A 27,434-nucleotide genomic window follows, 5' to 3' on the forward strand; every position below is an offset into this window, starting at 1 on the left:
CATCGCTCCTTGACATTCAATGATATTACTGTAATTGAATCCCCCTTTTCCTCCTCCCCCTCCTCCTCCTGCTCCTCGGATGCTGCCTGAGCTGCTGTGCTTTTCCAGCACCACTCAGAAATTCAACTGGACTTGCCACATAATCATAATTACAAGAGCACGTTAGAGGCTATGAATACTGTGGCGAGTAACTCACTTCCTGACTCCCCAAAGTCTGTTCACCATCTACACGGCACAAGTCAGCAGTGTGATAGAATATTCTCACTTGACTAGATAGTTGCAGCTCCAACAATAATCAAGGAGCTTGACACCATCGAGGACAAAGCCTGCTTGATTGGCATCACATATCCTCCACCACCGACGCTCAATAGCAGCAGTGTGTATTATCTACATGATGCACTGCAGGAATTTACGAAAGGTACTTAGACAGCATTTTCCAACCCATGACCACCTCCATCAAGAAGGACAAGGGGCAGCAGATATATGGGAACATCAACACCTGCAAGTTCCCCTCCAAGCCACTCACTGTCCTGACTTAGAAATGTATTACCATACCTTCACTACCACTGGGACAAAATCCTGGAATTCCCTGTCGAAAGGCATTGTGGGTCATCCTATAGCGTGTGGACTACAGGGTTAAAGAAGGCAGCTCACCACCACCTTCGCAAGGGCATCAAGTGATGGGCAATAAATATTGGCCCAGTCAGTGATCAACAAGTCGCCTGAGTCAATAAAAAAAATGAATGATTTAGTCTTAAGATTTCAGGTATCGATTTTAGTGTTTGCTATTAAGCATTGGCAGGTACATGCTGCATTTGTATTTAATTGCATGATTAAGTGCTTGCAGATGTCAATTCTGTTCTGTCTCACTTGTTACCTCATTTATGCAGCAGAATAAGTTTCACTGGAAGCAGCTCTGGAAGTTTATTTTTTTTTATTATTGGATTAGATTACTTACAGTGTGGAAACAGGCCCTTCGGCCCAATAAGTCCACACTGACCCACCGAAGCTCAACCCACCCATTCCCCTACATTTACCTCTTACCTAACACTACAGGGCAATTTAGCATGGCAATTCACCTGACCTGCACATCTTTGTGACTGTGGGAGGAAACCGAAGCACCTGGAGGAAACCCACGCAGACACGGGGAGAACGTGCAAACTCCACATAGTCGCCTGAGTCGGGAATTGAACCCGGGTCTCAGGCGCTGTGAGGCAGCAGTGCTAACCACTGTGCCACCGTGCCGCCCACAGTGTCTTGGCTTCGCTGGATATGGATTAACCCCATTTAGACAGTGGGGTGTAATTCAGAGGGAAATGGCATCTGTCTAATACACTGAACAACAGTGACAAACATGTCTGCAGTGGCATAGAGTTTTTAAAAAATTGCCAATTGTGATTCGGGATTTATTGCTGAGGATTATTTTCCCCAGTATCTGGGGAAAGTCCACACTAGTCAGCAACATAAACCTGTTCTACTTTACAGTAAGTGAGTGAAAAGGCCATGCAACATCACTTCCTGTGCATTGTTGTTATATTTAGAGAGTAACAGTGAATGACTGGAGATTGAGAGAAAGAAATGGAGAGTGTGTGATGTTAGCCTCTCTGCTAATCACGGTTTGCTTTTTTACAGTATTATTATTCTGTGAGAATATTTCCTGGTCAGGAGCCGGCTAATGTGTGGGTCGGTTGGATTACCTCAGATTTTCATCAGTACGACACTGCTTATGATCTGGAGAAGGTTCGCACTGTGACAGTAACACTTGGAGATGAGAAAGGAAAAGTCCATGAAAGGTGAGGAGTTGGATTGTAACTGGACCGAGCAATAATTTCATGACTAAACTGTTGATTATAGGAGAAAATAAGGCAAATTTCTGGATAAGTAACTGTTTGGAGGAAGAAGCCTTTTTCTTCTATAAAATGCAGGTATTGAAGACAGTCATGTCCCAAAATATCAGGAATAGCTTTGGAGACTGGGCTGAATGAGGTCATAATTTGACCTGAGTTATTGAAGGGAGAAGAAAATTTTAGCATGAAGGAGAATTGAGGGGTTTGACTACAGGGCCTACATGGTCCCGACCCCCACCTCCTAATGATTACGATCGCTGCTGTGCAGTGCTTCTATTCTGGGAGCAACATTAATTATTTTCAGGCAAGACTTCCGTCCCCATCCTCAGGAAGAACTCTCAACTTTGAGGGCAGGATTTAGAAGTGGTGGCTGCTGCTGGGACTCCTTGGTGTCTTGCTATGCTGAGAAGCTTAGGCAGATCCTGGATTGGGGTCTTACTGCGTGGTTCAGGACTGGGTTGACGAGGCTGGGGGAGATGTGGGGAGGCAGATTTGAAAGGGAGGATGACTCCCTCGATCTGGAATAGTGGAGGGGTGGGGGAGTCATTGGTTGGTGCTTGTTTCCATTGGACTGAGGGGCCCTAAATAAGAGACTCATAACACCCCCCTCAATTGTCTCTCCACCCTCCATAAAATTTCACATAGTTTGGGAGATAGGGCAGCGGAGATTTGGTTGGGTAGGCAATGATGCAGCACCCTGTAGAATTTTGTCCAACCCATTAAGGGGGCTATAAAATCCAGACTTTTTTTTAAATTGACCTATTTTATTAATCACCCCATTCAGGGATGTTATTACACACCTCTGGAACAGGTCGGATACGAACCCAGGTCTCTTAGTCTAAGGGTAGGGATACTACAACTACACCACAAGATGGGATAGTATTAGGAATGATTTTGATGAGGTCAATATTTTTCTTTGCTGAATGAGAATCAACAAGGAGGACCATCAGAAGTAATGATGTCAGCCCTTTGTTGAACTTTGGGTGATAATATGATGTTCGAAGAATCAAAATAAAAAAAATTTGTTACATCACAAGTAATGTTCCCTCTAAACTGCATGGGTTTGCAGCAATCCAGATGTCCTGTGCAGTGCAACAAACAGACCATGTGCACAACCAACATTACTTTTAACATGCATGCATGGATGGCTATGCAATAGTCTGCACAGTATGCAGTGCAAGATATATACATTGCACAACCAAGAAACGTTCCAGCAGTAAGTCCAAAGGGTTTGGGTAAGGAGGGTTGACAGTTTGTTGACTGACGAACGATGTTGCATGTACATTAAGATAGCACCCTGAAAATTGTAAAACACCTCAAGACAGTTGACAGAAGCATTATCAAACATAATTTGACATTGGATCTCATGAGGATGTATTAGGACTCATGACCAAAAGTTTGGCTAGTGAGATAGATTTTAAGGAGCATCTTAAAGAGACAAGAAACTTTTTAGCTGGTGACTTCTGGAGCTTAAGCGATGTGAGGCGATTGTATGAGGAATGAACTGAAGCTTTTAATAGCCTTCTGAAAATAAAATGCAAATGAGTCTTCAGTTGTTTTGTAAGAAGCCTGCAGCAGTCCTTTCAAAGAGCATTGGTTAGGTCAGTAAGTTAATACAATTGGGGTAGAATTGTAACTGATATAGCATCCCAACCTGCTTATTTAAGTAGCTAGAGCCTTGCTGAAATCAAATGGGTGGGATGTTCACCCACTTGGGTAGCTCTGGAAGTCACTTCTCGATTTTCAACTGTTGAATGTCTGTTTTGGAATCAGTTGGAAACATTCTTCAATCATAAAATCCCTACATGTGGAAGCAGGCCATTCAGCCCACTGAGTCCATGCTAACCCTCTGAAGAGCATCCCAGACCCCCTTCCACCCCTACCCTATCCCTTTAATCCTGCATTTACCATAGCTAATTAACCCAGCCTGCACATCCCCAGATATTATGGCAATTCAGCATGGCCAATTCACCTAATCTGCACATCTTTGGACTGTGGGAGAAAAATCAGAGCATCCAAAGAAAACCCAAGCAGACACAGGGAGAACATGTAAACTCCACACAGACAGTCACCCGAGGCTGGAATTGAACTGGTGCTTGGTATTGTGAGGCAGCGGTGCTAACCACTGAGCCAATGTGCCACCAATCTTCCTATTGCTTCCTATTAAAGCATCAAACAAATTGCTGTGAAAATGTTTCAATTAATACTTGATTTAGCTTGTGTCATGTAGTATAAATAGCATTAAGCAAGCAGCCCAATATCATAATAATACATATCTGACCAATTAGTCATGAGCAACATGCTGAAAATGTTTCTATTCTGAATGTGGTTGCTTGGTTTCACGAGTAGGATAGCTGCGAGACTCTATCTTTGATCTTCCTGTCCCAGTGTTAACAGGAGAAAAAAAACAGTTTTTAAATGCAGGGATACATATCAGCAGCTGGGCTACATTGTTTACACTATTAAATGACCTCAAAGACCCATTGCCTAGACTCATAAATAGAGAATGGTCACCTGTGTGGCATATTCTACAGCTGTGCGAGGTAGTGGAACCGTATCCCAGTGATACCCAGAGGAGAAAGGTGACAGATGGGTATAGAAATTATGCCAAAAAATGCAAAGCTACAATTGCTGAACTAAGAGATGCTTTCACATCAGAGACAAAGAAATGTGATGATTGCTGCAGAGCTCAAGCTCTTTGACTCTAGCCATCCTCTGTCTACCTTGATGAATGTTTCTATAAATGTTTTTCCAATGCAGCGTCAAGCGAAGCAATTGCTACATGGTGTGGGCAGGAGAAAGCACAAGCCCTGGACAGAGCCGTAATAACAATGGGCTGGAAATAGGCTGTCTAGTGGATACTGCCAGTGGCTTACTGACATTCACAGCCAATGGCAAGGAATTAAATACGTATTATCAGGTATGTTAAATTGAATGGAAGGAATAACCTGTCTTTTTCTCCTATATAGCATCAGGATTAAACCGTTCTGCCTCTCCACATTGTTGCATCATTCAATCAGATAAAGTCTAATCTGAACCACAACTTCCCATTTACCCGCTTTGTTACTATTACACCTTCTCCCACCTCCAACACACTCCATCCACCTGGACACCCCGTGCCGGCCTATTACCCACCCCACGATCTCTTCATTTCCAACTGTCGCCGGGACATTAACTGCCTCAACCTGTCTAAACCCCCTTCCCCACTCCAACCTCTCACTCTCACAATGCGCAGCTCTCCACTCCCTCTGCTCCAAACCCGACCTCACCATCAAACCAGCAGATAAAGGGGGTGCAGTGGTAATTTGGCGTACCAACCTCTACAGTGCTGAAGCCAGGCACCAACTCGAAGACACCTCCTCCTACCTCCCCCTTGACGTCAGCCCCTATCACCAAACCATCATATCTCAGATCATACACAACCTCATCACCTCAGGAAATCTCTCCCACTTACAGCTTCCAACCTCTTAGTTCAGGAACCCCATACTGCCTGATTCTACCTCCTTCCCAAGATCCACAACCCTGATCACCTTGGTTGATCCATCATCTCAGCCTGTTCCTGTCCCACCAAACTCATTTCCACCTACCTCGATGCTGTCCTATTCCCCCAGTCCAGGAGGTCTTCACATACCTTTGGGACACCACCCACACCCTCCACCTCCTCTAAGACTTGTGTTTCCCTGGCCCCCAACCCCTCATCTTCATCATGAACATCCAGTCCCTCTACATCTCCATCCGCCATGACCAGGGCCTCAAATCCTTCCATTTCTTCCTCTCCCGAAATCCCGAACAGTACCCTTCCACTGACACTCTCATTCGTTTGGCTGAACTGGTCCTAACCCTCAACAATATCTCTTTCTCCCACTTCCTCCAGACGAAAAGGGTAGCCATGAGCACCTGCATGGGCTCAGCCATGCCTGTTTCTTTGTTAGCTGCACAGAACAATCCATCCTCTGCAGTTTCACCGGCACCACTCCCCACCTCTTCCTCCGCTACATTGATGATTGCATTGGCGCCACCTTGTGCTCCCGCGAGGAGGTTAAGCAGTTCATCCATTTCACCAACACATTCCACCCCAACCTTAAATTCACCTGGACCATCTCTGACAACTCCCTCCCCTTCCTAGACCTCTCCATCTCCATTAATGACGACTGACTCAACACCGACATTTTTTACAAACCCACCGACTCCCATAGCTACCTGGATTACACCTCCTCCCACCATATGCTTTGCAAAAATGCTATCCCCTATTCCCAAATCCTCCTCCTACACCGTACCTGCTCTCACGAGGACCAGTTCCACCACAGCACACCAGACAGCCTCCTTCTTTAAAGACCATAATTTCCCCTCCCACGTGGTTGAGGATGCCCTCCAATGCATCTCGTCCATGTCCCATACCTCTGTCCTCAAACCCCACCCCTCCAACTGCAACAAGGACAGATCCTCCTTGGTCCTCACCTTCCACCCCACCAACCTCCACAAAAACTGCATCGTCTGCCGACATTTCCGCCATCTACAAATGGACCCCATCACCAGGGATATATATATCCCTCCTCGCCCCATCTGCTTTCTGCAAAGACCATTCCCTTCATGACTACCTGGTCAGGTCCATGCTCCCCAACAACCCAACATCCCCTCCTAACACCTTCCCCTGGCACCGCAGGAATTGCAAAACATGCACCCACATCTTTCCCCTCACCTCCATCCAAGGCCCCAAAGGAGCCTTCCACATTCATCAAAGTTTCATCTGCACTTCCACAAATGTCATTTATTGTATCCGTTGCTCCCGATGCAGTCGCCTTTAAATTGGGAAGACCAGACGTCTTCTCACAGAGTTCTTCAGGGAGCATCTTCGGGACATCCGCATCAATCAAGCCCACCGCCCCGTGGCCAAACATTTCAACTCCCACCCCCACTATGCTGAGGACATAAAGGTCCTGGGCCTCCTCCAACACCACTCCCTCACTACTCGACGCCTGGAGGAAGAACGCCTCATCTTCCGCCTCAGAATCCTTCACCCTGGGGCATCAATGTGGACTTCACCAGTTTCCTCATTTCCCCTCCCCTCACCTTTCCCCAGTTCCAAACTTCTTGCTCAGCATCATCCTCATGTCAATCATCCTTCCCAACTATCCGCTCCACCCTCCTCTCTGACCTATCACCTTTACCCCTTCCTCCATCCACCTATTGCAATCCCAGCTTCTTACTCCCCAGCCCTACCTCCTCCCATCAATCTCTCCACCCCGGAGGCTCCCAGCCTCATTCCTGATGAAGGACTCCTGCCCGAAACGTCGATTTTCCTGCTCCTTGGATGCTGCCTGACTTGCTGTACTTTTCCAGCACCACTCTAATCTTGATGTTACTATTCGTCAAGTCAGATCCCAGAATGAAACCTGACTTGATAGATCATATTTTATTTCTGTCTAATTCAGTGTTGTATTTTGTAAGTGCACAAGGCTGCAGATACAGTTTTAACAATGAAACAAAAGTTTATTATTGAAAGAGAAGGAAAAGTAAAATAAACTATCTACATATAACAGAGTTTAAAAGATTTTAAAAATCTAGCTAAACATAATCTCATCCACTCCCCAACTCCATCACTTAATAATTAATCAAAATCCTAGGAAATATTCTTTCCCTATCAAATCAGTAAATTGACTTAACCTCTTATTTTCAGTTCCAGTCCAGTGACCTGTAAAGCCTTTCTGTTTGATTCACACAACTGAGCTCTTAACCAAACATAACTGATCTGGAAGTTTTCACAAACTGAAGCCGTTACACTGAGGTAATGGATTCCCTTAACTGCTCTGAAGAAACTCCCTTGTCGAGGAGAAGCTATTCTTGCATCTGACTTGCGTCAGGTCTCCTTTGAAATGAACTCAAGAGTTTTAATTAGCTTTAAAATAAAACTTGCCCATCCTTTCTTCTGCTAAAATAAAGTCTTTTTTTTGTCCTTTCCTTTGGTATACCCCACAATATAAGCAATCTTCAACTAAGCTCCAAGCGATCTTCCAACATTGACTCTCTTACACATACTGATTTAAAATCATGGCTCTGAAATAAAACACAAAGTTAGTTATTAATCTCTTCACAAAAATACTGACCAACAGCTACTAATCATTCATTTGAAATCCAAAATAATTTACATGTCTACTTAAAACCACACACCTTTCATTACACTTGCCATAATTCATCAGAGATATTCACTTTGATCTATTTCCTTCAACTACCAAATATCAATGAACTTGAGTTATACAAGTTTCTTTTGTTCCAGGATTCGCAGATTTTTAGGAAAATCTCCGGTTTTCAAATATTCTTTGTGTAATATTGTGTTTCTTGTTTTGGTTATTTTGCTGTACTGCTTTATATGACATTCTGTGGTGAAGCAGATCATCATTTGGCTTTTCTGCTAAGATACCAGGTGATATACAAAAGACCTTTTTTCATTCAACCAGCATTTGTTGTCCATCCCTGAATTGGGGGTCTAGCAAGGCCATTCCTGAGGGCAGTTAAAAGTCAACGCCATTACTGTTGAACTGAAACTGCTGTCCTTACCAAATGGACTTACTATGCCAGATGGATTTTTACAACAGTCCATAATAGTTAGCATTTGGGTGGAACCTATGCATTCCAGCAGTGGGTTTGGAAATAGAGGAACTGAGAAGACCTAGCTGGTAGCTTTTGTGTCAACTGCTCTGACTGGTTTGATAGAGGGGAAGCATCAGACCATCTGCCTGCCCTTCAGCCCAGTAAGTGGCCATGTATTTGGCATCTGACAGGAGCAAGGCCCGTGCCTTGTGAGATACCAGCAGCTTTAACTTTGTGGGTAAATTTTGGGCAAGTGAGAGGAGAAATAACCTCCAACCCAGATCCCCTGAGCTCACTGCCGACAGTCACTAAGATCATGCTTCTCCTTTTACAAATCTGATATAGAAAACAAGTATCAGCAGTGGAGACCAAGAAAATGACCATGAACAAGTTGGGCTTATATCCTTGGATTTTAGAAGAGTGAGATGTCACCTTCTTATCTAAAATCCTGAAAAAAAGTTGACACAACAATTATTGGAAGGATTTTCCCTCTAGTGGGGGAGAGTAGAAATAGAAAACTCAATTCCTTTCTTTCAGGGTCTCCTTTTAACACAGACTTGAGGAGAAATCTTTTCTTCGTGGTTATTCGATGGTTTCTTCTGAACAGAAAGCCATAGAGGCTGTATGAGTTAAATGGCTTTTTGATTGAAGAGAGTCTGTGGTAATGCCAGGGTCAGATAAGAAAGTAGAAAGCCTCAAAAGCTCAGCCATGACCTTATCTAATGGCGAAGCAAGAATGAAGGACTGCAAACACAATTCCTGCTTTTGTGTCCTATGTTCCTATGAAAATACTGATTATAATAGAAACCTGCCTACTTCACTCATGAACAGATGGAAACCTGCTCTTCTTACTAGGTAACTCCAGACCCACAGTAATGTTATTGATTGCCTCTAAATGGACAGCTCAGTTCTACCAAATCTGCTGCAGTGGAACACAGAATACAAGGAAGTAGCTCACAACCACCTTTTCAAGGGAAATTGGGGTTGGCAATAAATGCTGGCCTATCCAGCAACATCCACACCCCTATAATGAATGAATTTTAAGACCCAGGAAAATCATATTCTTATCCCATAGGCAATGACATATTTTGAGTTGCATCATTGTAGGCATGTAACAAATCAATAGTCATAACATCTGACTCCAAAAAAATCTGATTTTTAATTCATATAATTTCTTTCTTAAAGAGCTCAAGTTTTGTGTCTTGAGAGTATCTGACACTTTTATAGAAGGCCTATCCTCATATCATGGTTATCTGAATATCACTGGAAAGTGCATTAAGATAATGAAAATTTTCTCACTACACAGCATTTTTGTTATGTAAGAACTGATGATGGATTGTGATGTCTGTGATTGACCAATTTTCAACAATATTTTTTGGAACTTGTTGTAAAAACAGTAGGAAATCAAGTCATCAGTGAGCATCCTTCTGTATACTAGGTGAAAGTAAGGACTGCAGATGCTGGAGATTAGAGTCAAGAGTGTGGTGCTGGAAAAGCTCAGCATCCGAGGAGCAGGAAAATCAATGTTTCGGGCAAAAGCCCTTCATTCAGGAATCCTGAATCCTTCTGTATACTGGCTGCAATGAGCTTCTCTCTGCAATGGATTTTTGCAGAGTACGCTGCATTAAAATTGCTTCATGCATTGCGAGTTATAAAAATAATTAAAATGAAGTACAAGTCAAGTGATGGATGAGTGGGTGGCATGGACTGCATTATAACTTATTCATCTTCCGGATTATTGTGGGCTTGTTGCTAATTTATAATTCTAAGTAGGTCCCACTTTAACAAAAACATCACCAAGATAATTGTTGGAAAGTGCTATATTAATTTGCCTGAGCACTTGTGGGTATGTCCAGTGAAATACTGATGTGCATGTTATTAACCATTTGAAATGCAAGGATTCAATTATCTTAATGAACTCAGACTGTCAAGATAGAAAAGTAGGCTGTATTTCTAAATATTGACCATAACCACTCAGTTTCCTCAGCAATAATATGATCTTCATTCTGTGTTTAGGTGGAACCAAGCACCAAACTGTTTGCAGCAGTATTTGCACAAGCCACAAGTCCCAATGTGTTCCAGTTTGAACTCGGAAGAGTTAAAGTAAGTAACACTTGAGTTAAGTTCCAAATTGCGTGCTTCCAGTGAGAAGGCTTTCCTGAAGTCAATGAAGCATTGCAATAGAGCTACAAAAATTGTCTGCGAGTGTAGAATTGGTGATTTTTATCAGGCACTGGCTGTTAAGACAACTATCTATCCATTATTAAAAGATATTTCTCACAGTTCAGATAATGTTGAATGTTTAGGACAATAGAAAGAAAAACAATTATTTTATATCACGATCATTCACTTGTAGGTTCAAATTTACAGGTTCTTAATAATATACAATCGGTAAGATTTTGACTTTACCACCTCCTATTTACTGTGGACTTAAAGGGACAGGCCTTATGAAGTAGAGGTTTACTTTAGCAGAAAAATAATACATTGCCGATCATACTCTTCCCATCATTATGTAGCAACCTAACACACTAGTGATAATGTGAAGTATTGAATTTTGAATTTCATTCTTCGGTTATAACACCTGGAATTTTTTATGGACTGAAGTGGGTTTTCAACAGAAATATTGCTATTAAAAATAATAAGCCTCAGTAACCACCTGACTACAGGTTGACCAAACTTCACCCAGTCATAACAATTTTTAACCTCTGTGATTGGCCAAAACAAATGTTGAAGTTCCTTTCCACTACAAGGTTATTCCTGACAAGTCAAAGTGAAATTATCTAGATCACATGGGAGCCAATTACAAAATTCTCATGAGTGAAATAAAGAGCAATCTTATTATTTGCTAATACCAAGAAAAATAATGAAGATGTGATATTAAACACTCAAGTTGAAGGGGACAGTTTCCAGTCCAAGAGGGTGATAAAATCTTCGCGGGGTCAAGTCCAGAGGTTTTAACCTGAGACCAGGAATAGTTAGGAGTATTCTGGATCAACAATAGCTGCAAATACTACAGATATCTTTGTGCTGCCATAATGTATCATCCTTGTGTACTTTGTCCATCTGAATAGAGAGAAAACACTGTCTAATTCTGCAGTCACAAATCCATCTCCAATATGTGAAATATCAGGTAACAGTGTAAATCCAGATTGAAGACAATGAGTTGTTCATATTATGTATGGTTGATTGGCTTCAGTGTCTTTTCATGACATGTTGATTTTGGTTTGGATTGTCTGTTTTTGTTGGTTGGTTTTACACAGTTGGTCGACATTTGGTCAGGTGATTACTGTAGTCATTTTAACTCTGTGTTTTTCCTTTGTGAAACCATTTCAGTCCATGGAAGGTTCAGATATTGAAATCAAATGATGAAATTCAAAAATCAATGGTAAATATTTTACCACTACGTGAAAAAGGCATCATGTAAAATGTAATATTTTTGTAAGCAAACCTCTGATGTAAGACTGTACTCCAAATGTATGGTAGGGTGGCACAGTGGCTCAGTGGTTAGCACTGCTGCCTCACAGCACCAGAGCCTTGGGTTCAATTACAGCCTCAGGCGACTGTCTGAGCGGAATTTGCACATTATCCCTGTGTCTGCATGGGTTTCCTCTGGGTGCTCTGGTTTCCTCCCACAACCCAAAGATGTGCAGGTTAGGTGAATTGGCCATGCTAAGTTGTTCAGAGCTGTGTAGGGGTTAGGTGTATTAATCTGGGGTAAATGTAGGGGAATAGGTCTGGGTAGGTTACTCTTCGTAAGGTCAGTGTGGATTTGTTGGGCTGAATGGCCTGTTTCTGCACTGTAGGGATTCTAGCTCGTAAAAGCGGAGCATTAGTCAAATTACAACATATCCCTTCTCTCAGTATAATCTATTTCACTGGTTCATAATATTAACTGAGTAGATAAAAAGGGATGAGGCTGACATTTAACCTCTGATATTATTATTGTGATAATTAATTGAGAAAAAAGGGAGGGCATTTGCTTTGTTAAAGTTCATACGAGCAGGAGATGGATTTCATTTGCCCAGCCTGTTCTGCTATTAAACGAGATGAAAACTAACCTGTGAGTTAATTCCATGTGCCCCCTTTGCCCCATGCCCCTTAATATTTGGTTAATGTAGAATGATCAATTTTAATTTTTAAAATAAAGATTCAACTAGCATCACTGCCATTTCCAGAAGAGAGTTCAAAACCCTGACAATACTTTTATGAGAAAAGGCATTTCCTACGTTCAGTCCTGAAAACACTGCCTCGAACTGTTAGGGCTGAATGTACACTCCTCATTGGCTCTGCAAAGGCAATCTAGGTGGACAATGGAATTTTCATTCGGAATAACTAGGTTTCTTGGGGTCTGTTTAGGAATCCCTGGAAGAGAATGGAGGAGCACTGAAGAGCTGTCAAACGGGCTTCAGTACTGTGCCCAAAGAGACTGTCTGTCACTGCAACAATCTAGGCCTTTGATTCCTTCACTGGTGTAAATCATTTCTCCCTCTCTACCCCATCAGTTCCCCTTAATATCATGAAGGGTTTAATCAAATGACCCTTAACTTTTAAAAATTTCAATCACAATTTTGTGATTCGAAATTTTAAATTAAAAGCTAAGAAATGCAATGTTTTAACTTCCTGGCTTTCTGTTTGTGGGAACGCTTCATTGTGATTGGCTACTCATTCTTCTTGCTGTGACGCTGCTGCTGGACTGCTCAGGATCCCCTTGAACTGGCATTACATGGAAACTGCAGGTGGGGAAGAAGGAACTCTCTACCATGGAGGAGGTGGCCAAAATCTTTGGGGGCAACCTTTTATGAAGTCAGAAGCATGTACTAACCATTGAACTGCTGACCACAAAATCCAGGACGCAGTGAAGAAATTAAAACTTTGAAGATTCTACTCTTTAACAAAGAACTTATCTCATTTAGAATTGTAATTATCATGTGGTAGACATTTACTTGTCATACATGGTTTGAGTGGTACAAATGAAGAATAAGAGGAGAAAGTGAGGTCTGCAGATGCTGGAGATCAGAGCTAAAAATGTGTTGCTGGAAAAGCGCAGCAGGTCAGGCAGCATCTAAGGAACAGGAGATTCGACGTTTCGGGCATAAGCCCTTATTCAGGGGGGCTTATGCCCGAAACGTCGAATTTCCTGTTCTTTGGATGCTGCCTGACCTGCTGTGCTTTCCCAGTAACGCATTTTCAGCACAAATGAAGAATAACCTTGATAGTGAAGAAGGTGTTTGGGAAGCATTGAATACCGGAGTTGGGAGGTCATGTTGTGAAATGAAAGATTTGTTAAACTTGGAAAAGGTTTAGAAAATATTTACAAGGATGTTGCTAGGGTTAGAGAGTTCGAGCTATAGGGAGAGGCTGAATAGACTGAGGCTATTTACCTGGGAGCACTGGAGGCTGAAGTTTGTAAATTCATGAAGGGCATGGATAGGGTGAATAGCCAAAGTCTTTTTAACAGTGTAGGGAAGTCCAAAGTGAAAGGACATAGAGAGTGGTATGGAATGAGCTGCTGGAAGAAGTGGTAGAGGCTGGTACATTGAAACATTTAAAAGACATCTGTATGGGTACATGAATAGGAAGGGTTGAGTGAGATGTGGGCTAAATGCTGGCAAATGGGACAAGATTAATTTAGGATACCTGGTCGGCTTGGACGAGTTGAACCGAAGGGTCTATTTCCGTGCTGTACAACTCTATGAATCTATGACTCTAAACAGTACAAATGAGAGTGCATGTAACTACAAATTCAGATTATGGCTACAAATTTTACTTTATATTAGAATTCCTCCAAACAATTATTTTAATGAAATATCTGGTGAGAACAATATAAGATTTCTTGTTTGGCACTCACTCCAATCTCTATAATGGAATGTTCACATTCCCTTGCAGGGTTAATGTTGTTAGATAGAAGGAATCTGCTGATTTACTCCAGCCAAGTCTGGAGATCCTAACAGTGTTCAGTAGAAGGATCACTGGACCCGAAATGTTAACTCTGCTTTCTCTCCACAATGCCGCCAGACCTGCTGAGTTTTTCCACCAATTTGTCTCTGATTTCCAACATTCACACTTCTTTGTTTTTTTCTTCTAACAATTTATTTTGTTTGTACTAAAGCAATAAATTTTCATCATATCTCTTGTATGTTCACCACTTGGTCTATTAACTTATTTCAGGGTGAGCATTTATAATCAGAATATTTATAATACATTTCAAAAGTTTTTCATGACTCATTCAATGGCTGTGAAATGTTTCATTTATGTAAAGCAGCTGTTGTATTTTGAACTGCAGTCAAGTTAAACCTCTTTGTCATGATCAATGAAGGCAAACATATTGATCATCATTTCAGCTATTGCTACGTTTTTGGTAGTAATATTTTTGTTAATTTTAGCACCACCTAGTGTTGTTCCAATGTTAACTTGCATCAACCTGTTGTTAACAGTTGGTTCTGTGTGTTGGTTGGGCAGTCACTTGTATCCAACAAGATTCTTGCGAAAAAAGGGAAAGGTGAAAGCTATTAAGTTAGTGAATGTGGACTAATCAGATCTTACTGAAGGGTAGATCAGGTTCAAATATCCTAATCCTGCTTCTAAATCATATATTTGTAAATATTACAACTAAAAATCAGGGTCTAAGGGATGTGATTTTGATTGCCTTGTAGTTCATGGTTCTGCTGATTTCAGTCATTCTATGGTCTGTATAACTATTTCTGCTCATCCTCCGATTACTGCTTTACATTTATAAATGATCAACTCCTAGTTTTTCAGCTTGAATAAAAAGAAAAACAAAGGGAGATCAAGTTAGTCCATATGTGCAGAAAAATATGGAGGAAGGGACTACGATGACCAGGATCAGTTGAGCCTTTAGGAATCAACACTGAGTTTAACAATGTCAGAAGTTCAACACCCTCCTTCATGTTCGTACCCACCCCCACACCCCTGGGCCCTGTTCTGTGCAGGTTGCTCCCAGCACAGGCAAAACTTATTTCAACCATTTATACTTTTTGCTGACACCCTATCTAGCATTCATATCCTTCTCAGCTAATCATCAGCAATCCTTATGTTTGCCTCTACTTGTCTGTCTTTCTCTCTGTCTCTTTTAGCAACCTTTCCCACTTGCTTTCAGTTCTGATAAAAGGGTCTTTGGATTTGAAACATTAACTCTTGCTTCTCTCTCCACGGATGCTGCCAAATCTGCTGAGTTTCTCCAGCATTTTGTCTCAGATTTCCAGAATGACTGCAGCTGTTTGTGTTATTTTATTCAATTATTTTTAAGTTGTTCTTCTTTCACTTCACAAACAAGATTACCCTTGGTATTTCAATATTTGCTTAAGGTCAGCTCTTATAGCTGCACTTTGATAAATTAAACTGGAATCAATATGGATTTCATTCAATCAGTCGACATTTGAAAGTCAGTGTAATTGTGTTGGGAAGTCAGGACCGTCCTGTTATGAAAGGATTGATATTGTAATTGTTTTCATCATAACTAGGAGCAACCTGCATTTCTTTTGTTTATTTTCAGAATGTAATGCCACTGTCAGCCGGATTGTTTAAAAGCGAGCGCAGGAATCCAACACCACAGTGTCCTCCTCGGCTTCATGTCCAATACCTTACCCCTGTGCTATGGAGCAGGGTGCCAAACGAATTCTTAAAAGTGGACATCAGTCGTGTTAGCGACCGCCATGGATGGCAGGTGCAGTGTACAGAACCGCTAAGATTCCTGTCTTTACATATTCCTGAAGAGAACAGGTTAGTGTCCTGAAGCATTACCATGGCAACATTCTGTGAACAATTCATACCTGTGAACTCTAATTGTGGCCAAAACAACAGCACACATCTCACATCAGTATTTTAATGAGTTCTAATACACAATTCATTTATTGATCCATTTGGTTTTTTTGGTATGCACGGTCAGAAAACCATGCTGAGCATCTAAGTGAAAGAGGAGGTCCAAACAGAGTGAGCACCTTAAAGCAGCACACGTTTTACGTGATGATGTCTACTTTTAAGTGCTGACTGTCAGGGCTTTTTTGACATTTTAAGAATGGTTAAGATTGGATGTTGAAAGACATGGTTGACAAGAAATATGGGAGCAGGGTTCACGCAAGGGATAGACGTATTAATACCAACATGGACTGATTGGCTTAAATCTATGTTAATGTCATTCTAATCATTATTGATTAGCAATGTCCTCAGCAGCACTGTATCTGTCCATCTGCACATTTAGTTCTCCCTGGTCTGGATAGTCTAAATATAAGATTTGTTATGCAACGTAAATCTGACCTTCTTTAAGAACAATAATTTAAAAGAAATCACAAGAAGTTTTACATATGTATTAATATTAATGAAAATTTTAACCTTTCCTTTGATTCTTTATAATGTGTAGGGCTTTGGATATCTTGGAACTCACAGAGCATGAGGACCTGCTGAAATTTCACTACCATACCTTGCGTTTGTATTCTGCAGTTTGTGCTCTGGGCAATAACCGAGTGGCCCATGCCCTTTGCAGCCATGTAGATGAGTCTCAATTGCTGTATGCAATAGAAAATAAATATGTACCTGGTTTGCTGCGGACAGGTTATTACGATCTACTCATTGACACGTACCTTAGTACATATGCCACTGCCAGGCTGATGATGAACAACGAGTTCATCGTTCCGATGACAGATGAGACCAAGAGCATTACTTTGTTCCCAGATGATAACCAAAATCATGCGGTCCCTGGAGTAGGCCTCAGCACCTCACTCAGGCCTAGAATGCAGTTTTCCTCAGCCAGTTTCGTCAGTGTGACTGGGGAGTCTTTCCAGTACAGCCCAGAATTTCCTCTGGACATCCTGAAGGCCAAAACGATTGAGATGCTGACAGAAGCTGTGCAGGAAGGCAGTCTCCATGTCCGAGACCCAGTTGGTGGCACCACCGAGTTCCTTTTCGTTCCCCTGATCAAGCTCTTCTACACGCTGCTTATTATGGGCATTTTCGGCAGCGAAGATTTGAAGCATGTTTTACAGCTCATTGAGGCCAGTGTGTTTGCTGAAAATACTCAGACAACAGAAGAAAATGTAATGAATGAAAAGGATGTAAGTAAAAATGAACAAAAAATGGAAGGAGGCGATGAAGAATTCAAAAGTGACCAAGTCCCCAAAGAAGGGCTACTGCAGATGAAACTCCCTGAGCCAGTTAAACTTCAGGTAACACTTAAAGAAAATCTGAATGTTCATGTACTCATGCTTGTTAGAGTTAACATCTGAACTAATAGATGTTTATATTCTACAAACAAGAATGTCAGAAAATTCAATGCCAATTGCATTTTATGCATAATTTCAACTATTTAAAATTATTCTGTGCAGGATTGACAATGAATGCATTGGTATATCTGTATCTGCTATTTTATTAATGTTTCAAAGCTATTTATTTTATTAAAATACCAGATAAATTTAATGTAAACTTGTGTTAATGTATTTATGGCTGTTACTGTACAGTGCAAGTTAATTTTCTTTGTGTTTAAAACGGAAAAATAGTTTTCCACAGAATATTCTGATGCTCTGGGATGCACACCCCATGCTAATGACTGAGGCAACATCTTTGTCAACATCTAAGAGTAAGCTGAATGGTTAAAGGAAAGAGTATATGGGTGCACATCAATGCAGCTCCTTTGGGGGATAAATGTTAGCAGGGATAGGTTAGGCTGAATGGCCTCTTCAGTTGTAATTAGGACTATGTTGCTGTTTTCAAAGAGTTAGATATAGTTCTTATATAGATTAAGGAATCAAAGGGCATGGGGAGACATCGGGAGCAGGATGCTGAGTTAGATGATCAGTCATGATTATATTGAATAGTGGAACAAACTCAAAGTGTTGAATGGCTCACCCCTGCTTGTTTTTGATGTTTCTATGCTTCAAATTCGTTGAGTGCCATCTGGACACTGGCGTTTAGAATATTTACAGTTTGGGGTGTCACTGGCCAGGCCAGCCTTTATGAGTTCAGTTGTCCTCCAGTCAGTTGAATGGCTTGCCAGGATCGTTTCACAAGGTTTAAAGGACAACCACACTGTTGGCCGCTGGCCGGACCAGATCAGGACACATTCCCTACACTAAAGGGCGTTATTCAACCAGATGGCTTTACACAAGAATTTAATTGTTTTGTGATCATTAATGGTACTGAGGGGAGAAATGTACCAGGGATGTGAAGTGGGCAAATGGACGGATGGCCTGTTCTATCATCTCCCAACACCATTGGAAGAAATGTGATTGAAGCTGACTTGTTAATTGGAAGCCTGAGCCCTGGCCAAAGGATGCTGCGGATGGGCTAAATGAGCAAATTGTGGGATGTACATCCCTCCCTCTCAGGAGTGCGGGTTGAGACCTGTGGAGGAAGGTCTCCTGCAGAAGGTCTTGGGGTTTTACAGGGGAGGAAAGAGGCTGTGGGAGTAATCGTGGGACACCATCCCCATAATGCATCCCTCTGATGAGTTACCCTCATCTTTGTTTATGTAGGTTTTTGAAAATTGGCTATCCACATCTGTTTGATGGTCCATGCCAGCCAAGAGCAACATGTTATTGGGGGCAACTGAGATTTTGCCATGTTCGATTGACCGTTAATTATTCACTTCCATATAAAGGGTGGGCTGCTAATTGCGATGTCCACCCATGCTACTATGAGGGTGGATGGCAAGAGAGTAGACTGGGCAGCCCCCCTCTCCTCCCCATTTGACATACTGTCCCACTGAAAGCATACCCAGCAAAAGGGCATGTAATATCCAGCCCTAGCTTTCTGTCCAGACAGTGAACTGAGTGTGAAGTCTGAGTTGTGAAGGGTTTTGAATTCATGTCTACAGATCATCAATCTAGGCCTTTGGATTGCGAGTGCAGTACTAGTACTGGATTGATAGTACTCATTACCAGTATTGAATTCCAGTAGCAACAGCACTACCATCTACCTGATAACATGGAAAATTGCCCTGGTATGGTGTGCCCACAAAAAGCAGAATATATTGATTATTGCTACATCAGTCTATTCATCACTCATCAGTGATGAAAAGACTCATTAACAGTGCTATCAAGTGGATCTTATTCTGCAACAACTTCTTTACCGATGATCAGTTTGGATTCTTTTAGGGCCACTCAGTTCCTGATCTCATTAATATCTTCGTCCAAATATGCAGTCATTGATATCCAGATGTCTTGTAAGAGTGACTGCACGTGACATTAAGGCAGCATTTGACAGAGTGTGGCCTTAAGGAGCTCGAGCAGAACTGATGTCAATGAAAAGCCAGGCAAAATTCTCTGTTTTTGGAGCCAAGGCTCTAGTTATTGAAGGTCAATCATCTCAGTCCTGTGACATAATGGCATGAGTTATTTAGGTTAATCACCTAATCATCATCAGCTGCTTCGTCAATGGCCCTCTCATTATCATGAAGGATTCATGTTGATCAATGAAAGGTTTTTTGAACAAGGCATTTCTTGGTATTTGCACAATTCATGATGACTGCTTGGAGAAAGGGAGGACTGCAGATGCTGGAGATCAGAGTTGAGAGTGTGGTGCTGGAAAAGCACAGCAGGTCAGGTAGCATCCGAGGAGCAGGAGAATTGACGTTTCAGGCAAAAGCCTTTCACCATGAATGAGACTTGTGGGCCGGGGGACTGAGAGATAAATGGGAGGGCATGGGGCTCGGGGAGAAGTAACTGGAAATGCAATAGGTAGATGAATGTGAGGGAGAAGATGATAGGTTGGAGAGGACGGTAAAGCGGAGAGATAGGAAGGAAGATGGACATGTAGGACAGTTCAAGAGGGTAGTGCCGAGTTAGAGGGTTGGATCTGGCATAAGGTGGGGAAAGGGGAAATGACAAAACTGGTGAAATCCACATTAATTCTGTGTGGTTGCAGGTTCCCAAAGCAGAAGATGAGGTGTTCTTCCTCTAGGCGTCGGGTGGTAAGGATTTGGCGCAGGAGGAGGCCCAGGACCTGCATGTCTTTGGTGGAGTGGGAGAGGATTGAAGCATTTAGCCATTGGGGGGTGAAGATGGTTGGTGCGGGTGTCCCGGAGATGTTCTCTGAAACGATCTGCGAGTTGCTGTCCTGTCTTCCCAATGTAGAGAAGACCACACCGGGTGCAATGGATAAAGTAAATGACAATGATAGAAGCTTGGGTAAATATCTGTCAGATGTGGAAGGATCTTTTGGGGCCTTGAGGGGGAGGTATGGGTGCAGGTTCTGCACTTCCTGTGGTGGCAGGGGAAGGTGGTGGGAGTGGGTGGATGATGGGGGTGGGGGAGTGTGTCGATCTGACAAAGATGCCACGGAGGGAATGGTCTCTTCACGGGCAGAGGTGCGGGAAATGGAGGAGCTGCATTGGAGGGCATCATCGACCACATGGGAGAGGAAATTGCGGCTTTTGAAAAAGGTCATCTGGGACTTTCTATGGTGGAATTGGTCATCCTATGAACAGATGCAGCGGAGTAGTTGGGAATAAGGGATGGCGTTTTTACAGGAGGCAGGGTGGGAGGAGTTGTAGTCCAGGTAGCTGTGGGAGTCGTGGTTTTGTAGTAGATGTTTGTGGTTAGTCGGTCGCCAGAGACAGAGTTAGAGAGGTCCAGGAAGGGAAGGGGGAGGTGTCTGAGGTGATCCAGGTGAATTTGTGGTTGAGGGGAAAGGTGTTAGTGAAATTGATAAACTGTTTAACTTCCTTGTGGGAGTACCAGGTAGCGCCGATACAGTCATTGATGTAACGGAGGAAAAGGTGGGATTGTGACAGTGTAGCTGCAGAAGATGGACTGTTCCACCTACCTGACAAAGAGGCAGGCATAGCTGGGGCCCATTTGGATGCCTATGGCTACCCCTTTGGTTTGGAAAAAGTGGGAGGATTCGAAGGAGAAGTTGTTAAGGGTGAGGACCAGTTCAGCCAGGTGGATGAAGATATGAGTGGAAGGGGTACTGGCTGGGACGGCGGGAGAGGAAGAAACTAAAGGGTTGGAGGCCTTTGTCATGGCAGAAACGTTTGTACAGGGGCTGGATATCCATGGTGAAGATAAGGCTTAGAGGGCCGGGGAAACAAAAGTCTTGGAGGAGGTGAAGGGCATGGGTGGTGTCCTGAATGCAGATGGGGAGTTCCTGGACTATGGAGGAAAGGACGTGTCCAGGTATGCAGAGATGAGTTCAGTGGGACAGGAGCACACTGAGACAATGGGTCAACTGGGAAGTCAGGTTTGCGAATCTTTGGTAGGAGGTCGAATCAGGCGGTGCTGGGTTCTCAGACTATGAGGTTGGAAGCTGTGGATGGGAGATTCCCAGAGGTAATGAGGTTGTGTATGATTTGGGAGATAATGGTCTGATGATAGGAAGTGAGGTCATGGTCGAGGGGGCAGTAGGAGGAGGTGTCTGCGAGTTGGTGCCTGGCTTCAGTGGTGTAGAGGTTGGTCTGCCAAATTACCACAGTGCCCCCTTGTCTGCTGAATTGATGGTGAAGTTGGGGATGGAGTGGAGGGCTGTGTGTTGCGAGGCTGGGAGGTTGGAGTGGGTGATGGGAGTGTTGAGGTGGTTTGTATCACTGTGGCAGTTAGAAATGAAGAGGTTAAAGGCAGTTAACAGGCCAGCACGGGGTTTACAGGTGGATGGAGTGTGTTCGAGGTGGGAGAAGGGGTCCTTGGTGGGTGTCTTGATTGAAAAAGTGGGCCCGGAAGCAGAGGCGGTGGAAGAGATGTTTGATGTCACAACGTGTGTTAAACTCATTAACCTGGGAGCATAAAAGGATGAAGATGAGGCCTTTGCTGAGGACTGAACTTTCATTCTCAGTAAGGAGGAGGTCTGGGTCCAGAGTGGCACCTAGGAGCACTGGAACAGCTACTTTTCCATTCAAAAACATCTGAAAAGACACATTGATAGTTCCTGAATGACTGTATGTGTTCAGCAACGTCTATCTTTGTGTGCCAATACATCAGACTGATAGCCATCTGAACCAAATCAGGATGGTGAGTGATCTGAAGCAGAACTGCAGGTGATGGTGTTCCCATGCATCTTATCAAAACTGATCGTTTTTGCCTTCAAGAAATAAGAAGTATTGCTGAAAAATGTAATGAAAGTGTGTGTGTGTGTGTGTGAGTGTGAGAGAGAGAGAGAGAGAGAGAGAGAGAGTGTTGACCAGTTTTGCATGCTGGTTTTGCAATAAATCATGAAGTTTTGTTTTGTAAAGAAACAAGGTTGTTGGATTGTTGATCGAAGAGATCTGGATGTCCCCCTGAGACTTAAAATTGTAAATGATGCACTCCAGCTCATGAGGTAGAAGACTTTCAATTCATTTTCATTTTCAGTTGAGTCTCAAAATATTGTATATATGATACTGAGAACATACAATTTATTAAATACATAATTTTTCTGTGAAAAGTTTGGAAATTAATAAAAATAAGTCTCTGAAAGCCACCAAAGTTCAATCGCTAGCATCTTCCAAACCCATACGTCTTATCACCTGCAGGGACAAGGAAGAAAAATGCATCAGAACACCATTATCTGCAGGTTCTGTTTTAAACCACTCACCCTCCTGATTTGGAAGTTTATCAATGTTTCTTTGCTGTTGCTGGGTTAAAATCCTGGAACTCCCTCCCTTTGTGTGCCACAGCACCAATGAGCTGCAGTGCGGTCAAGAAAGATGCTCACCACCACCACCACCTGAAGGGCAATTAGACATAGAGAATAAACATTCATGCCCATGATAGCCACATTCCAAGAACAAGACAAATTCAAAAATTAAACTTGCAAACAGCCTTCAGTGAGTTCTTCCATCATTATCAACAACTATACACTACTTATTGAAGATATTTTTACTTCACTAATTAGACACCAGTATAGTAAAAGTATTTGCCATGACTTAGATCTTTGCCCACACAACCCTCACCTGTAGTTGTTATGTTAAGTAGATACAACCCACTCATCTACCCACACCCAATAAATTTATTGCTTAGCTTATTTAAGGAAGGATGTAAATGCATTGGAAGCAGTACAGAGGCACTTTACTAGATTAATAGGTGAAATGAGCAGGAGGTCTTATGAGGAAGGGTTGGACCAGGCTCGACTTGTATCCATGGTGAGTCAAGAGTGTGGTTCTGGAAAAGCACAGCAGGTCAGGCAGCATTCGAGGAGCAGGTGAATTGACGTTTTGGGCAAAAGGCATTCATCACTTCCGCCTTGTATCCATTGTATCCAAGAGTAAGAGACAAGTTGATTGAGCATAAAGCCTGAGGGATCTTGGCAGGTTAGATGTGAGAGAATCTAGAACTAGGGGTTATTGTTCAAAAATCAGGGGTTGCCCATTTAAACCAGATGTTAAGAAATTTCTTTCCTCATAGAGTCTTAAGTCCTCATGAGTCTTTGGAATTATCCCCCTGAAAACGTTGTGGAAAATGAGTCATTGAATATTTTGAAGGTAGGGATTGATAGATTCTAGTTAAGCAAGAGGTGACAAAATATTATTAGGGTAGGTGAGAAAGTGGGTGTGAGGTTACAATCAAATCAGCCATGAATGGTGGATCAGGCTTAAAGGGTTGAATGGCCTACCCTTGTTCCTGATTCACATGTACATGACAGGTGGCAAATTAGACGCCCAGGGTTTAGGACTGAGGAAAATATGGAAAGTAAGTCTTGCATTTCTGTGGCATTCTGATGTCTTCCAGCCTCAGGATGTTGTGAAACATTTTGTAACCAATGAATTGCTTTTTGAAGTGTTGTAATGTAGGAAATGCAGCAGCCATTCGCACATAGCAAACCCCCACAAGCAAAGTGCTAACTAGTAGGCGGTCTATCTTTTAATGAAACAAATTAAAGGATATACATTAATCTCTCTAATTTTTAGTCATTGTGCATGACCTAGTCATTTAACTTTACAAAACCTTCAGTTTTTATTGTGGAACCAGACTTATGCTGTATCTTAAATAATATTTTTACACGATAAAGTCTGAGTTGCTGGTCAGCTCTGCAACCCAGGATTCCAGAGGGAATGCTGGGGGTAGATATTGGCCTGGAACCTGAGGAAATTTCCCTTGCTTTTCTGCTAAATAGTGCCTGGGATCTTTCAAGACCACTTGAGAAGACAGATGGTGCTTCATTTTAATCTCACTCATCCGAATGATGACACCTCTCAGAAAACAGCATTCCCTCAAGAACACATTGGCTTGTCTGTCTCGATATTTTATGTTCAGTTTCTCGGGTACAAGCTGACTCGCGATGCAAGAGTGCTATCTGCTCAGCAAGAATTGACACTTAAAGGTCCAATATTTGGGACCTTTGCGTTATTTGGGAGAAATGGTGGCATACCGGTAAAATCAGGCTGAAGATATAAGTTCACATCCCACCCACTTTCTCACCTACCCCAATAATATATAGTCACCTCTTGCTTAACTAGAATCTATTAACCCCCATCTTCAAAATATTCAATGACTCAGTTTCCACAACTTTTTTCAGGGGGATAGTTCCAAAGACTCATGAGGACTTGAGACTTTATGAGGAAGAAATTTCTTAATATCTGGTTTAAATGAGCAACCCCTGATTTTTGAACAATAACCCCTAGTTCTAGATTCTCTCACATCTAACCTGCCAAGATCCTTCAAGTTTTATGTTTCAATCAACTTGTCTTTTACTCTGGCAGAATTAGGATTCAAATCTTAAATCTAGAGTAAAAGGCTAATCTCAGGAAAGGTGATTAGGAAGTCATCTTTGATTGTTGTAATGGTACACATCAGGCTCACTGATGTCCTTTCAAGTGAGGACCATACCTAACTGTACATTCATCTCCTTTGTACTTATGCTAACAATCTTTCTACAAAGAGGATAGAGAGCAAAACATTCTCTATACTGAGTTCCCTATCTCATATTCAATATTAGTGTTGGGAAAATGGCAGAGATGGATTCCAGGCTAACAGTGATATTCTCAAAGACATTGCAAATTATTGTTTTCATTGACAGTACTGTACATTGAGAACTAGAAAATAAGCAAACAAGAAAGCACAAATCCTAACTGACTATAAATCACTATATTGGTGATAGAGATCTTGAGATGCCAACAGTATTTGTGGTTTCCAAAAGAGAAAATGCTGGAAAGCGGTGGTGTAAACATCGACTGCATTTCTTCTCTTGGTGCTGGCTATGAAAAAAATAGTGAAATGCTATGCAATCCCTCCCCCTGTCCACTTTCGCTGCTTTTCTTTTCTCTCTCAGTGTTAGAATCTCTCCCCCAGTATTTGTGGTTTTCTCGGTGGTCATTAAGAACTAGCAACAGAGAGTGGACATCAGAGTACTTCACGAATCTTGCAACCCATCTCATTTACCTTTTAAAATTTACTAATGATTTAAAATGAAAACAATTAATTGTATCACCGACAGGGAGTTATAAAATTATAAAATCACGAGTGGCATAGGGAAGGTGAATGACAAGGATTCTTTCCCTCGGGTGGTGGAGTTCAAAACAATGGGACATATATTTAAGGTGAGAGGAGAAAGATTTGAAAAGGACATTCAGGGCAATTTTTTTACACAGAGAATGGTTAGTGTGTGGAATGAACTGGGATGAAAAGGAAGCTGTGGAATTTATATTTAAAAGATATATGGATAAGTACATGAATAGGAAAGGTTTGGAGGATATGGGCCAAGCGCAGGCAAGTGGGACTACTTTGGTTTGGGAACATGGTTGTCATGGACTGGTTGGACCAAAGGGTCTGTTTCCATGCTGTATGACTGTGTAACTCTAAGTCTGTGCTATCAATAATCCAAAATTTCTCTCTCAGGTGGATTTAAAACTATTGTGGATATTAACTATGTGAAATTGGTAATGTGCAGTACATAGTACTTCACTATTTTTTTCATAGCCAGCACCAAGAGAAGAGATGCAGTCGATGTTAAACACCACCGCTTTCTCAAGGGAAACTTGGGATGTGCAAAAAATGCCAGTTATACTCACATCCCAAGAATGATTAAAATAAAAACATAGCACAGGCTAATGTAATGGCTTCTTTTCCCCCAGATGTGCCACCTTTTGCAGTATTTGTGTGACTGTCAACTACGACACAGGATTGAAGCCATTGTCGCCTTTTCAGATGATTTTGTGCTAAAGCTTCAAGACAACCAAAGATTCCGATATAATGAAGTGATGCAGGCATTGAACATGTCTGCCGCATTGACTGCCAAGAAAACAAAAGAATTCCGATCACCTCCACAGGAGCAAGTAAGACCACCAACAATGGGGTGAATGGATAAATGCTTACTGCCTTTATATGTTGCAGAATTTTCATGATCCCTTTCATTTTTGAAGCCTTTAGGGAATCTTATTCTTGATACCTAATATCTTTCTGATTTTTAAACTCTGTTAACATTTGCATTATCTTAATGTTTTGATATAACTGTACAGAGGCCGGTATCCCGTCACCAAGTTAACTTTTACTTACATGTGCCAGCCAGCTTGGAGTCAGTCCCTAAGGAGAGGAGATTATGAATTCCCTGTTTATATCTATCAGCCAAGGCTCCCTGATTAGTCCAGGTCAACAACCCCAGTTGTGGATCTCATAGTGAATATGATCCACCAAATTCCATTCAGTATGTGTTTGTACTTCAGAACGTTTGAAACATTGCTGTCAATTACTTCTCGATTGAGCTAAATGGAATTAAAAAATCCACTCATTCTGTTTACTTCACACACTTATCTTTATATCTTACCAGCTTACTGTCGTATGAGGTTGACCAATCATTACTGTGTAAGTGGTAAACCAATTACTCATAACCTAACCTCATAACCACTGTGCGGCATGGTGGCTCAGTTAGCATTGCTGCCTCACAGCACCAATGATCTGGCTTCGATTTCAACTTCGGGCAACTGTCTGTGAGGAGTTTGCACATTCTCCCTGTGTCTGCGTGGGTTTCCTCCTGGTGCTCCAGTTTCCTCCCACAATCCAAAGATGTGCAGGTTAGGTGATTTGGCCATACCAATTTGCCCATAGTGCTAGGTGCGTTAGTCAGGGGTAAATATAGGTAGGG

The 27,434-nt window shown here is 42.1% G+C and overlaps 1 protein-coding gene across 1 annotated transcript in view; it reads left to right on the top strand.

Moving 5' to 3' along the window:
- Positions 1–27,434, top strand: part of ryr2a (ryanodine receptor 2a (cardiac)) — a 551,531-nt gene that overhangs the window by 292,283 nt on the left and 231,814 nt on the right. The window contains exons 32-37 of the mRNA XM_060830792.1: positions 1,633–1,793; positions 4,608–4,767; positions 10,452–10,538; positions 15,949–16,175; positions 16,813–17,614; positions 26,428–26,628. Coding sequence (XP_060686775.1) covers positions 1,633–1,793; positions 4,608–4,767; positions 10,452–10,538; positions 15,949–16,175; positions 16,813–17,614; positions 26,428–26,628 — 1,638 coding nt within the window. The remainder of the gene's footprint in view (positions 1–1,632; positions 1,794–4,607; positions 4,768–10,451; positions 10,539–15,948; positions 16,176–16,812; positions 17,615–26,427; positions 26,629–27,434) is intronic.

This window comes from Hemiscyllium ocellatum, chromosome 10 (genome assembly GCF_020745735.1).
Source record: "Hemiscyllium ocellatum isolate sHemOce1 chromosome 10, sHemOce1.pat.X.cur, whole genome shotgun sequence".
Taxonomy (NCBI): Eukaryota; Metazoa; Chordata; class Chondrichthyes; order Orectolobiformes; family Hemiscylliidae; genus Hemiscyllium; species Hemiscyllium ocellatum.